We start from the raw sequence: 14,557 nt of genomic DNA on the forward strand, positions 1-14,557 counted from the left end.
GCATTTCCCCCCCACCCCCCTCAACAAAGCATCTGGGTCCTAAATCTAGAGCCAATACCTCTCCATACAGCCTTTAAAAAAACCCAGAGTGAGATATTTTTAAAGTGTAGTACCTTTTAGCAGGTTGTTTACCCTGCTGCCTTAAACAGGCAAGTCAGCTCTACTCCCATTTTTTCAGCTCAGTTTTATTCTTCACAGAAACAACCTAGAATCCACACCAAACCAAGAGCCTCTGTCCTTTCTGGACATTAGGAGAGGGGCAATTGTAGCCCTGGGTTTATCCCCAACACAGCAGCCTGTCCTCTCCTCTTCCACACTCTCTTCCTGGATGTCTTAACACTCATGACTCTACCTTCATGAACTAGTCGTTGGATTTAGCAGGCTTCTAGCCAGGCAGACTTATCCACTAACCACCTGCAGCTGGGTTCCAAACCTTTGATGGACAGAGCACTTTCTTACAGGTAGCTATCCAGAAAACTCTACTTTTGGAGGATCTGCTGTTCTTTTTGCTTAATGTTGTTTTTCTTACTTGTGATGAATAGTTTTAGCTCTTATTGTCCATCAGATAACACTGTTATCTGATTTTGGACTGGTCTGTTAGGCAGTTGCACAGTTCCAGTCAGTGATCAATACTAGACTTGCTTCAGAGACATGTTGGAAACCTTGTAGTGCACGGTTGTGGAATAACCTGTTCATAGGCTAATTTCTTATTAGACTTATCAAAGGTAGAATTCTGTCCCTAAAGCATGAGAGTTCTCATCAAAGGGGTTTTTCACATTTTACTTTTCATAACATTTTCAAAAGTACCCAATTGACTTTGTATTTAAGTCATGAAGAGACTTATGCTTCTAAATCAGTTATACCATACCTGTCAACCTGGCAACTGTAAACTGAATGTGGCCCATGAGGGATTATTTGTGGCCATGGGGCTCTTGTCCAGCTGCTGCTCCCACCATCACTCTGGCTTCAGCAGAAGTTGGGGTCTCTGGTCTTCCCCTCCCTTTTCCAACTTTTGCTTCCTGCCCTCATCCCAGAGGTGGTGGGGTTCAGTTGGGAAGCCTGCAGGGCCAGGGGAACTTGTGGCTTGGGGTTACAGGGGGCTCAGTGTAGTGCCTCTCCTGTGGCGTGTGGCCCTGGCTGCTTTGAAGCTGGACAAAGAATAACATTTTTAAGAGTTAAAAGAAACCACTTCCTAAATCTTGGTATTAGACTCCTCCTCTCTAAACTTGAAAATAAGTAACTCAGAAAATATTGTACAATCAATGCATATTTTGCTTCCCCACTCCTGGTGGGTTCCCAGTTGCAGCATGCTTTCTGTTCTTCCTAAGTAGTCAGAGTATCCTAAATGCAGAGCCAAGCAAGACCGTGCAGGTCAGCTAATCACTGCTCTCGCAGCATGAAGAGCATTGCTCTTCACTAATTTCTTCTGTAATTGTTGTATGTAAATAGTATATTTTGAAATCTGTGTCCCTCTTTTGTAGTCTCCTTCAGCAATTAATGTCTCCTGCTGTTATCTTATTTTTCATTGTCAAGGGTTTAATGTGGCGATCCATTTGTCTGCTTCTGTGAAAAGCACTACAGAGTTCTGTTTTACGGTTGGCCAGGAAACTGCTTTGATGTGGATGGATAGAGAAGACAGCATGCTTGGCAGTAGAGCAGCTGGCTTTTTCCATATTGAAAACTGAGCGTGTCAGTCTAGCTCTTGATTCCTTGGGAATGCATCTTTTAACTTTATGCAAGGCTAAAGTTCCTTTACAGGAATCTGCTGTACTCTCATTCTGAGCTATGCAAGTGTGAGAGTTAGTGAAGGATCACTTTCCCCCATGGCTGACTTGTGAGAGAGAACCATATGATAGGTAACACATTTTCACTTGTTTCTTCCAGGCATTGGGAAACTGCAAGTACCTGTTTTTAAAAAACCTAAATGCCATTTCCCCACTGATGGGATAAAAGTAATTGCTGCAATAAATGTCAAACCATCTGCCAATGCAAAATCCCTCAATTAACTTAATAAGTAATACTTTAGAAAGCTGTAACTGTAACTAGAAGCATAGGATTTACGTACTCTGTGGTGTTTGGTTTCATAGTGGTCTTTCTATACCTGCGGGCTGATCAAACCCTCTTTAAAACATACTTTTATGGGGGGGTAGATTATACCTGTACTCAAAACAATTGGTTCATGCCCTGCTGCTTCCCTGCCATAATCCTTTTCCTTTATGGGTTCATTATGCAGAGATGTGTAATGAAAAAATAAATTAGAATATACAAAACTCTTTATATTCTGTGTGAAAGAGAACAATGGTCAGTGCACAGATAGTCATTAGCTTTGGGTGGCCAAGCTGAAAAGTTCATGTGGAGCTCCATATTCTAGCTAACCTGTTTGGAAAGAAGAAAAGAATTTCCTGGATAGTCTGGGGGAGGGGAAAGGGTACAGAAACTGGGTGGGAGAGAAGAGCAGTGAGTGAGGCACCAGTCCCAGGTGCCAGGTTGGAGGAGGCATTCCCCCCCCCCCAGCAATCCTGCCATGACAGTTCTTCACCACATCGTCAGAGGAGCTGGTCTGCAGCAGATAAGCACTTCCTGGCGAGAGGTGCCACCCAGGCAAGTAAAGCTAAGTAGGGCTGTCTACTTTTCCTTTGCCTAGGGATTAGTTATCCTGTGTGTGTGTGTGTGTGTGTGTGTGTGTGTGTGTGTGTGTGTGTACACTCGTGTGCATTTGCATTTGCATTACCTGGAAGCCTCGGGCATGGAGCAATACCCCATTGGACTAGTTCTCTTACAAACCCCACTGGTCTCTACTGCTAAGTGTTTATAAATTAAGTGTAACACAGGAGAAAATATGGAGATACAGAGAAGTAAAGAGAGTCTGGAAAAGGTATTAAAGACAACAGTCTAAATTTCTGCAGGCTAACTACTGCCAGCATGTGCTGTGGCTTGTGAGGGCACTGTGGCATTTTAAGGATTTGAGCAAGTTTATATGGAGTTCCTTCCAAATGTGAGGGTCCAAATGGGAGAAAGCGCTCGATGCATGCATTTTAAAAAGTTAATAAGTGGACTGTAGAAGCTAGCATTATAGCCTGATTTGGATGTGGGAGTCAGCTTCTGAGTGCTGAATGAAAAAATAGTGAGGAAATAAGTCACAAAGCCTTTGGAGAGAAAGCGATGTTGATGTAATAGAGAAGAAAAGATTCAGTGTGAAGAAATGGGTCAGAGGGTTGAAGGGAAGGGCTGGGAAAATGATCGGTAGTAGCAGCATTTTGAATGGGCTTGAGATGGAATAAAAATTGCATTTGTCGAGGCCAGAAAAAAGAACATTGCATACAAACAGGATGTGAAGGGATAGCCTGAATGGGTGTTATGGCTTTATGGGTGGATAGGAAAGGCCATGCCTTACAAAAGTTGGGCAGAAAGAATCAAAAGGATATCTCCTGTATAGGACTATCTAGAGTGAGATTAGAATTGAAGATGATGTCCAGGTTCTGAGTCTAAGCGGTAGGCAGGGTGGTCTGTAGTGATCTAGAACAGAGGGCTTTATGGAGGGCTTAGACTTATAATGTAACCAAACGGTGAATCCTGTAGAAGAGGGGTGCTTAACCCTTGGTCCATGAGCCAGATCTGGCCATCAGCAGTGTGTCACCCGGACCATGGGGCTCCCTCAGTGCAGCTCCATTGTACTCACTCCCAATATGTGTGGTCTGTGATCTCAGTGTAACCAACTCCTCCTTTTTATGGAAGATTTCCAGGAAGATCCTTTATTGTTGTAGAGTAGAGATGGTTATAGAGCTGGTTATATGTTAGCCTGCTACTCCTATCAGATTATAGGAATGTGAAGACCATATGTAATCTACATGGATTCCTGGGTACATTTTTGACCCCAGGGTAAGCAGCTGATATAAACTAGGTAGAGGAGGGATAAATGGGTAGGTGGGTGCCTGGGTGGATGGAAGTTTGGTCTAACATGCCACACTGCGCCTCTGTGTATTACCCTTGGACCCTCTCGACTTGTGTGTGTGCTCCTTGAGCCAAGGTCTAATCCACCCTGTGCAGCCTCAGAGTCAATGTTAACTTTTTTTTCTCTAGCAGAGTGTAATCTGTTTTATACTGAATGCACAGTAGCCCCCGTAACAGTGTATTGGTCTGCACATACAATGGGGAGCACAGTTACAAATGGACAAATGTGCTGCATGTTGTTCTGGATAGGAGGGCAGAAAATCCATGAGACCAAGATGAGGACTGGGTCAGGCCATGAAAAGCGAGGAGACAGCTGGATTGCATTTTGAGTGTTGGGCATATCAAAGGTGGAATTACTCTGTTGTGGAAAATGGGGAGTGTGCTCTGACCAAGCTGCTGAATCAGGATTAACCCCGGTCAATTTAAGAATATACCAGGTCAGCTATTTCAAAACCTTTTGGAAAGGAATAATAAATAAATAAAAGGATCAGATAGAGAATAATTTATTATATAATTGCATATCTGATTGTTTTCCTTAATATAGAGTCACCCAATCAAATAGAAACAATGCTCCTTTACCATCAAAAGATCCCCTCTAGTGTCTAAAGCCCTTCTGAGAAAAAATGTTTCTCTTCCATTATTCCAGCCTCAGATATGTTTCTTTTTTGACATGATGAAACTGTTGCTCATGGCAACAGAAAGCAGATGGGTGTCTCTGTGCAACTGTGCTTCTGTTCTATGCATCTTTAGCAATTTGTATTAAACTAATTGTGGAAGATTGCTTGGAAACTTCCCCTTCTGGCTCTTTGTGTCTATAATGAAACAAGCATCACTGAAATGCTCTGTGTTTAACTAAGAGATTATATAATGTCTGCAATATAAATAAAAGGAGGACTGTTCCTATATATCAGGGGTCTAGTCACTTCCACAGTAATTTCTCATCATTTTTACCTTCGTCTGGAAGGTGTTTTTTTTTCCCCAAATTCATTTTTAAAAAAACAGTTGGCTAGTTTTCAAGCATGGAAGAAAGGGATGGAGGTAAATGGTTGTTGTGCTTTTTTTCTTTTTAAACACTCCTGCTTTTTTTTCCATGGGAGTTTGATACTTATATGTATGGACTTGTAGAATATGATCTATGAATTTGCATGCGGTCAGGGCTTATTTTTTTTCCCTTAAAGATTGTCTGCATTCAGTATAAAGCAGCGTGTGATGAAATTGTTATCTTCATTGTTCTTTTAACTTGAACCTTTCTGAAATTCCATTTAAAATTTAAATTAAAAGAGATTAGGGTTTTAAAATGCTTGCAACCTTATTTCTTCCATGTTGTGATGCATACGATTGTTAAAGGGTATCATTCCATTCTCACTCACAAGGATGTTGCTTCCATGAATTTCAGTTTAAACCTCATTCATGTAACAGAAAGCAGAGAATTGCCTACAGTATTTGGTTACAAGATCACTTTATTTTTTCCAAAGGACCCCTGCCAGCTTCCATGTACAGAGTGAATAGCACACAACGAATGAAGCAGCTGTTCAATATTTATTTTTAGCATTCCTGTTTAGTGTGTGCCCCTGTGCTTCAAACACTGCATATCATAAATCCTTCCATGAGTAAGAAAGTGTTTCCTGATGCCTTTTTTTTTTTGACTGGGTGGCTGAGAGCTTCATAGACCTTAATCAATCTGTGCTTACTCAGCCAGTGAGGTTGGTAAATTTTAATACCCATGTTTTCTATTTGATGTGAGATTAAGGGCCGCATTCAGATAGATCTTGTAAATACCACATATAGGCATCTTGTGCCAGGTGGGTGATCCAGATCAACAAGGTCATGTACCTGGGATACAATGACTAGAGAAACCTGGGCACCTCTCAGTGCTTGGGTGCTGAACAGGGAGGGATCTGAAACTAGCTCAGAGGTGCATTTGGTACCACTATTCTCTCAGAACTCCCAGAGTTCAACCTTTGGAGTTGATCAACCTTTTGGTGGTGCTGCATGTCAGTGTATGGGCTAGATTAGCATGAAACATAGGTTGGCATGGAGTTTCCCTTTATCCTTCCTATTAAAGCCAGCCCACTAAGCATCCACGAATGCAAGATTCAAGGTGTCAGAAGGACAGCAAGCAAGAGAGGAGGTATGACTCTATGAACCAGTGACTTTCAACCAAGATACCATGACATCCTTTCAAGGGTGCCCCAGTAATGTACAACATTTAGCCTTGTTAGATATGTAAACATGGTTCACAAGATGAACCCAGAGATTTCAAATAGGAAATCATAGTGCTAAAACATTCCGTCCTGTCTTTTTGAGTTCTTTGCAACAGAAGAATTTCTCAATTATATTTCTGTAGTCAAAAAAATACGTGAAAACCATGAGCTGGCATTTTCTGAGGGCTGTCTTGAGTCTAATGAGGAGTGCTTTGCAACTAAAAAGGTTAAGAACCACTGCCGTAGACAATATGGAGGGTGCTCACCCTGGAAAAGGGGAGTCTTAGATTTCAGTCCCTAGGATTCTGGTTTAGAAGCACAAGTGGAGGCGAGAGCTTGCCCTGCATGCTGGATAAGGTACTCTCCTGGGAAGTAAGAAAAGTACATTTAAGTCCTCCAAGTGGAAGAGGGCCTAAGACCTAAGTGTCTTCCCAACTAGGTGAGTGTTTTAACCAGAAAACTGTTTGGCAAAAGGTGGGCAAGAACTTTTGTGCAAGAATTGCACTTTGTAAAGAGCTGCATGAATGTCTTCAGCATCACTGGGTGTAGCTACATGTGAAATTAATGCAACACAATAAACTCTGTAGCAATTTGAGCCAGAGTAAACTGCTCCCAGGAGCACTGTCTACACATGCGCCCAGGACAGCAGCAATTTGTAGTGGGGTGGAGCAGACCCCTGGCACCTCCAGCCAGCATTTACATGTACATTTTGGTGTAGCAAAATACTCTGCCATAAGATAGGAATGTCCCCAACAGTTAGCACAGGAGTTCGAGCGGGAGGGCCCAAGGCCCTGCCAGTGAGCCCTAGGGAAGGTAGTCACAGCAGTAGCCAGACTACCAGCAGCACAATGTGGATGGCCACATGCTGCACCCCAAGGGTCCCTTCAGAGTCTTAGACCTTCCCCTCTGGCACTTCTGAGGTCTCCACCCAGACGGAAGCCATGATAGGTTCCTAGCTCCACGCAGGCGGAACCTCTGGCCCTCGGCTGCGGGGGCTGCCTGGCATGATTCTAGGCACATGGGACTGGGAGCATGGCCACCTCCCCTTGCGAGGTTTGCTCCACTTTGGAGTCTCTGGGGCACTAGATAGAGGAGCTCCAGGCCACAGTCCAGAGACTGCATGACATAGACTCCTACTGCCAGGCCCTTCGCTCCCTGGAGGCTGAGGGTAGACCAAGGTGACTTTCCAGGACAAGGGAGGACTCAAAGATCTCCCACAATGTCCAGCCAGGGGGTTGGACCAAGGTCGTCAACAGTCCGAAGGCCTGCTACACTGGGGTCCCCTCCCCTCTGGAGCTTTGCAACAGGTATGAACCTCTTGCAGCCACAGTAGAGCCTGAAGAGCTGCCAGCTCCTGCAGGCAAGGGAGGACCACTCACAGCTACCGTCCCTGCTCTCCCTGTGGCCACACATAGAGTGGTCGTTGTGAGAGACTCCTTCCTGAGGGCTCAATCTGCTGCCCTGACCCCTTAGACCGGGAGGTTGTCTGCCTCCTGGGAGCCCACATCTGGGACGTAGCTAAGAGGATCCCAAAGCTCATATGGCCCACTGACCACTACCCTATGCTCCTTATCCACGTGGGCATGAATGACATGGCTTGGAGCAATCCCAGCTGGGTCATGAGAGGCTACAGGGCTTTGGGAGAGAGGCTTAGGGTGCAGGTGGTTTTTTCCTTGATCCTCCCAGTTTTGGGTTACGGGCTGAGGAGAGAGAGGAGGATTGAGGTAGTCAACCAAAGACTATGGCGCTGGTGTCATCGTGAAGGCTTTGGTTTTGGTTTCCGTGATCACAGTCCACTCTTTGGTGAGAGAGGCAGTGGTCTGCTGGGAAGAGATGGCATCCACTTCACTGCACTGGGGAGGAGGCTCTTCTCAGCCAGAATGGCTGACCTGCTCAGCCAGGCTTTAAACTAAGCCCGCTGGGGGTTGTGGGGGACTATTGCCACAGCAACCCCACTGGGCAACTTTTGCAAATCCAGCAGGCTAAGGCACTCTAGGGAACTCACCCCGCCCCAGCCCTGGAACAATGTGTAGGGAAGACTAGGGCCTCCAATGGGACCCTTACATGCCTGTACACCAGTGCCAGGATCTTGGGGAATAAACAGGAGGATCTGGTCCTCCTGCTAAACAAGAATGACTACAATTTCATAGGGATAACAGAGACCTGGTGGGACTCCACGTATGACTGGGCCACAAGTATAGATGGCTATACCTTGTACAGGAGAGATTGTGTAGACAGAAAGGATGGGTGTGTACCTCTCTGTCAAGGAAAGCTACATGTCCCTGCAAGCTGACTTTGGCATCCAGAGTGGTCAACTGGAGACCCTCAGGGTTAAAATCCATGGTGAACATGGCACAGGGGACACAATGGTAAGAGTCTGCTACAGACCTGCTAATCAGGATCAAGAACTAGACCAGGAATTTGCCAAGGAACTGGGTGTGGCTGCACACTCTCAGTGCATGGTTATCATGGGAGACATCGACTACCCAGACATCTCATGGGAAGAGCACTCAGCCAAATCTGACTAAAGCTTCCTCGCATGCGTGGACAAGCTCTATCTGACTAAAGAAGTCTATGGATCGACAAGAGGCAAAGCACTGCTCGACCTGGTACTGGCAATGGGGGGTGATCTAGTCAGCAACCTAAAGTTCAAAGGGAAGCTGGGAGACAGTGTCCATGAGCTGATCACTTTCACTATCCACTGTAAAGCTGGCAAATCAGTCAGCAATGCAGAAGTCCTCGATTTCAGGAAAGCTGACTTCGACAAACTCAGGAGGCTTGTTGATGAGGCCCTAAGGAACCATGACCCAAAGGGGAGGAGAGTTCAGGATGAGTGTTTGCTCCTCAAGGGAGTGATCCTGAAAGCACAAGCAATGTCTATCCCATCTCAACCTGTCGTCGTAAGGTCTGTTTTCCTGACCTCTGATCACGCGCGTGGCTCTTCTCTGGACTCTCTCAGAGGTCAAACAGTCACAAACTTCTCCAAGACCATTTCAGGTTGGACATAAGGAAAAACTTCTTTACTGTCCAAGCCCCCAAGGTCTGGAATAGACTGCCTCCAGAGGTAGTGTAAGCACCTACTCTGGACTCCTTTAAGAAACATTTGGACGTTTATCTTGCTGGGATCCTTTGACCCCAGCTGACTTCCTACCCCTGTGGCAGGGGGCTGGACTTGATCTTCCGAGGTCACTTCCAGCCCTAATGTCTATGAAATCTGTGGAGGCAATTAGTTTGCTGTGGCCTAATATCTGCACATGTATAGACTGTGATACTTTACTTTGGAGCCAATTAGTCAACTTCACAGTAAAACACATGTGCAGATGCTCCACTGTTACTTGGTGTGCTTTGTCCCCACTTTAAATACCTTAGGCTCCTCTAGTACCATTCTAGTACCACAGTATCTAAGCTCTCTACCAAGCTTAGACACTAGGGCTGGGCAAACTTCAGTCACTGATTCGATTCGGTGAAGATTCAGCCTGAAGCAGTGGCCAAATCTTTGAATCCAGATTTGAATCAGGAGACGCTTTAATATCTCTCCATTGAATCAGAACCCTCTGATTCGATTTGGAAAGATTCAGTGATTCAGACCTAGACACAGCTTTAACTGTTCTTTTCTACATACCTCAAAGTAGCAGTGGCTCATGAATGCTGAGATGCTGGGGTGGAGAGAGCATCCCAGAGGAGCACGGGGAAGTCCCCAGCATGCTCGGCAGCAGACCTAGAAGTGGACCAGAAGCACTTCCAGTCTGCTTCCGGTTTCACTGCCAAGTATGCCCCCCCCCCCCCCAGTGCTCCTGTGGGATGTTCCATCCACTCCACCATCACAGCACTCATGAGCCATGCCTGGTACCTTGAGGCATGTAGAAAAAACATTTGAAGTTGTGTCTGTGGCTGAATCAAGTGATTCTCCGAATTGGCATTGAATCTTCAGATTCGTCTTTGGCCAAATTGAATCTGGGACAGCGATTTGAGTGAACAAATCAAATTGCTATCGCCAATTTGGGCTGAATCTGAATTGAATACAGCCCGTTTTGCACACTCCTATAAAACACTAAGGAGTAAAGCCCCTCGGAAGCTAATTTGGATTGCTTCTGAGCATGCATAGTAACTGAAGTCTAGGTTACCAGAGATATTCCCAGGTCAAAATAGAGGTACCTAGAAAATCTAGATAGTTTTTTACCTAGTGGGCAGGGGTCAATTTAGGATTTTTTTTTTTTTTTTTTTTTTTTTTTTTTTTTGTGATTTAGGTGCCTAAATTCCACCTAGAAGAGACCTACAAGGTCAACAGGGATCTGGCTATAAGTGACCCAAGGAACACAGGAAGTATATGGCAGAGATGCTAATAAAATTTGGATCTCCTGGGACCCAGTGCAGTTTGTAAACTACAAGTCTGTCCTTGCTGATGCCATGGATCATGCCTCCACTTGCTTGAGACAATCAACGTTCTGCACCAGCTTGATCCTTGACACAGCCTTACTTCATTTACTGTTTAGCCTGTGAATGCAATAAGGCAGGAAGCCAGAGGGAAGCAAATAGTATGTGGTCACCATAATAAAGAACTGTACCATAATGCAGACACACAAGGATACTGAGATATAGTTCCAAGGACAACCTTCATTCTGGAATTGTATAACGTTTTAGCACTTGACTTTGAAAGGTTAATGTTTTCTTAATGTAGGGTTTTAGTAAAGAAAATCATACATATGGTATAACTTAATGGGTTCTTAATTTGGCTTAATATTCCATATGAATATGAAAACTGAAATCCCAGGGGCTTATGTTGGTGGAGCAAGGAAAATTAGTTACCCTAGGGAAAAAGAATTGCACTACACTCCCAATAAAGATACGGTGCACGGTTAGCATACTTGTTTAGAAACCTGTTTCTATAGTAACTGCTGCAGATTGCTATTTCTCCAAGTGTTTGGAGTGTTACCATAGTCAGTTTAACACCAACGCTGTGAGGAACACACCCGGTGCTAGCTACAGCAATTTGTCTGACAGTACTGTATTTAAATTTGAGAACAAATTTGGTAACTGTAGATGGGATTTAGCGAAATGTTTATGGCTTCTTTTTTTTTCTTTTCTTATCCTTTGGCTCCTGAAGTACTGTCTTATCCACCCTGGGTGCTCTGATAATACAGGTGTTTTATTTTTCATGATGTACAAAGAATAATCCATATTTGAATCCTATGACCAGGGAGCAAGTATACAACTTGCTTCTTGAATGTTGAGGAAATTTGGATTAAGCACTGATAATTTACATGAATGGATTGTGTCTGTGGAACAAATTAATCGGACATGAGATAGCACTACATATGTGGAAGGCCAACATGAGGTTGATGTATCGCTTGCACCTGAGCACAAAGCTTAGGTGGGATTAAGTGGTACATGAGCTTTGTTAGCCCTCTGCTTCCCAATGAAAGCTTTTCTGTAATATAATAAAAGAGAGTTTTGTTTTGGTTTTTTTAATCACAGAAATTGTATATCCTCAAATAAAGGTCATTTTTACTTTCCTAGACTTTATTGCATCTGCTTCCTTGAGTATTTCTTACTCAAGACAATACATATGACATTCCACGGCCCCCCTTCCCACCCTGCCTCCCCCCCACATATAGTGAGGTTTTTGACAGGTGGGTATGTTTGCTGTCTGTTGTAAATACTTAAAGATGTGACAGAGCTTCCTACTTTCTTTTATTCCTTTCCAGATGGATGAGATAAAAGGCAAAGACAGAGTGATTTTGGCTCTGGAAAAGGATCTTGGAGTCCAGGCAGGCCATACACAAAAGCTGCTGCTTCAGAAAGAAGCTTTGGATGAACAACTTGTCCAAGTAAAGGAGGCAGAGCGGTACCACAGCAGCCCCAAAAAAGAGCTTCCTGGTGGAATAGGCGATATCACTGAAATGATGGGCAGTCCAGTAAGTTAACCAAGTGTTCTTCAAATTGAACACCTACTTTCGCTGCTTTCATTGCGTCTCTGGCTACTCCGCAGATATACGAATGGACTGTGGTACCAATAATGGCTCTGTGTCACATGTTCATAGTAACAAATAGCTCTGTTTTCTTTTCTTTGTTTAAAATTCCATGAGCTTCCTGAATTTCAAAGAATCTTTTAAACGCTTGAATTGTAAACACGTAAATATGTAGAATTCAGCTAAAGAGTAAGATTTACATCTGAGGCTATTCACAACTGAAGAAGTATGTTTTTCCAGTTATGGTAACAAACTATTAGTTTTCTTCAGACATATATTTGAGTATGAGCTATTTTATACAATGACAATGCACATTTAAGCATGTAAGTACTTATCCTCTTCAAAAACATGCACTAATGTGTTTTAGAAGCATGTATTTATTAATCTTGGTGTGAGGCTTAAAATAATGGTAATAAATGACTGACTTTTTAAACAATACAAGTTTAGCTTTATTTATTTATTTAACAGTGATCCAAGAATTACTATTCTGGTTACTAACATTTGTTATTTTGTAGAAATATGTGATGTCTTTATAAAATAGCTTCAGTTATTGTGATGATTTAAAGAATATTTTAAAATCGTTGATAGAAATGCACAGAAATATTTCTCTGTGTATTTCCCATTCAGGTTCATACACAGAATGTTAACTTCAACTACTGTGATCCAAGTTTATATTTCTGGGTAGTAAATTAACTTTCTGAAAAATGAAAAATCCTCTTTTAGTTTGTTTTTTTTCTTATAGGAGCAGCATTTGGATGAGCGAGATGTGCGAAGATTTCAGCTAAAAATTGCTGAACTGAATGCTGTAATACGGAAACTGGAAGACAGAAATACCCTTTTAGCAGATGAAAGAAATGAATTGGTAAATTAATTGGTAATAACACAGCTGGTAACTTACAGGAATTTATAGGGAAGTGGCAGGTTGTTGATGTTGTCTGTGTTGGACTAAGGACCTGGGCAGGCAAGGTTTTTTGGGTAGATAATGATATCTTTTATTAGAAGAACTTTTTTCCAGCTACATAGTTTGTCTAAAAAGATATTACATCTACCCAAAGAAACTTGCCTGCCAGGGAAGTGGCATAATATTATCCAGACGGTTGTGCTTTCAAGCAAAGTTTAACATCAGTTTGGGTCTACTAAACCATACTTGGAACATGTAGAAGAAATTTTTAATTCTTCCTTTTTTAATCTTCCTACTTGGTTTATTTTTTCCTCTTCTCTCTTCTGTTTTTTTATATATCTTTCACTACTCTTTGCTAATAGCTTGTACAGAGATGTTCAGGGTTTTTTTTTCCACATAGTATTGTGAGACCCTCAAGAAATTACTTTCTTTTAATTAACCTTTGTTGTCTTTGTCTCTTTCTTTTTAATAAATACATGTGTCTCTTAGGGCCTTGTCAGACCTTACCCTGTAAGCCAAACAGATGTTAATCAACTTAGTGAAGTAGTCATACGGTAAGGCAAAAAACCTGCTCTGACTGCCCCCCACCTGTACAACTGTGACTAGCTACTAGATGCCTGGCGAACAGAGGCAGGAGTAGGAGCTAGGGGAAGGACAGTCTTACTGCTTCTGCCATGCAGAATGAGTACCGCAGCCCCAGTGCCTCCTGCTGTCCCTTGGACTGGCTCTGCTCCTAGCTCTAGTGAGCCAGTCCGACCTGGGTAGGCACCACCGCTCTCACTGGCTCTGCTCCTGGCTCAATTCCCAGAGCAGAGCCATCCAGTCCGAGTGGGCGAGGCAGCACCAGCTTCTTGCTGGTGCTAACAATGGCTCTGCTCCCAGCTCAGCTCCAGGAGCAAAGCCAACTGTCCTCGCATCAAAGGAGGCAGTATGTTTCCTCCCCCTCAGCCCCCATTCAGACTGGATAGCTGTACTCCCAGAGCTGAGCCGGGAGTAGAGCTGGTGAGTGTGGTGGTGGGGAGGGGGTGCCCTTGGCTTGGACTGACTTACTCTGCTCATGGTGAGGCACTGAGCCCCAGCTTCCCCACTTGCCCACTACCTCCTGGGGTGCTGGAGGACTTCAACGTGGAGAGTGGCCCTAAGTTAATGAAACAAGTGTAGCATTAACGATAATATTGCCCTGGAGTGTTGTAAAATTAAGCTGAATAATGTGTCCTTTAGAAAAGTGTTAACATGCAGCCAGTCTAGGGTTCAGAACTCCAGAAGCCACCTAAAGTTACCGTATAACAAGGCCCTTAGGAAGCTGCTAGTCCTGTTACCCTGAACTAGTACAGCCCCACCAGGGTAGATGCCTTGTTGGACCTGGTGCTGGCCACCGGCATTGACCTGGTGAGGGGGCTGCAGGTGCTCGACCACCTGGGCGACAGCGATCATTGCCTGCTGGAATTCACCATCCAGTGGCAAAGGCCTACAGCAAGGCAGCAGCCCTAGATTTCAGAAGGGCAGACTTCAATGAGCTAAGGAGAATAGTC

General features: G+C 43.8%; 1 protein-coding gene across 1 annotated transcript in view; it reads left to right on the forward strand.

The window, feature by feature from the left end:
- Positions 1-14,557, forward strand: part of JAKMIP1 (janus kinase and microtubule interacting protein 1) — a 178,344-nt gene that overhangs the window by 118,665 nt on the left and 45,122 nt on the right. The window contains exons 4-5 of the mRNA XM_019526600.1: positions 11,861-12,070; positions 12,867-12,986. Coding sequence (XP_019382145.1) covers positions 11,861-12,070; positions 12,867-12,986 — 330 coding nt within the window. The remainder of the gene's footprint in view (positions 1-11,860; positions 12,071-12,866; positions 12,987-14,557) is intronic.

The sequence above is a fragment of the Gavialis gangeticus genome, unplaced genomic scaffold (assembly GCF_001723915.1).
Source record: "Gavialis gangeticus isolate Ggan-Ray unplaced genomic scaffold, GavGan_comp1, whole genome shotgun sequence".
Taxonomy (NCBI): Eukaryota; Metazoa; Chordata; order Crocodylia; family Gavialidae; genus Gavialis; species Gavialis gangeticus.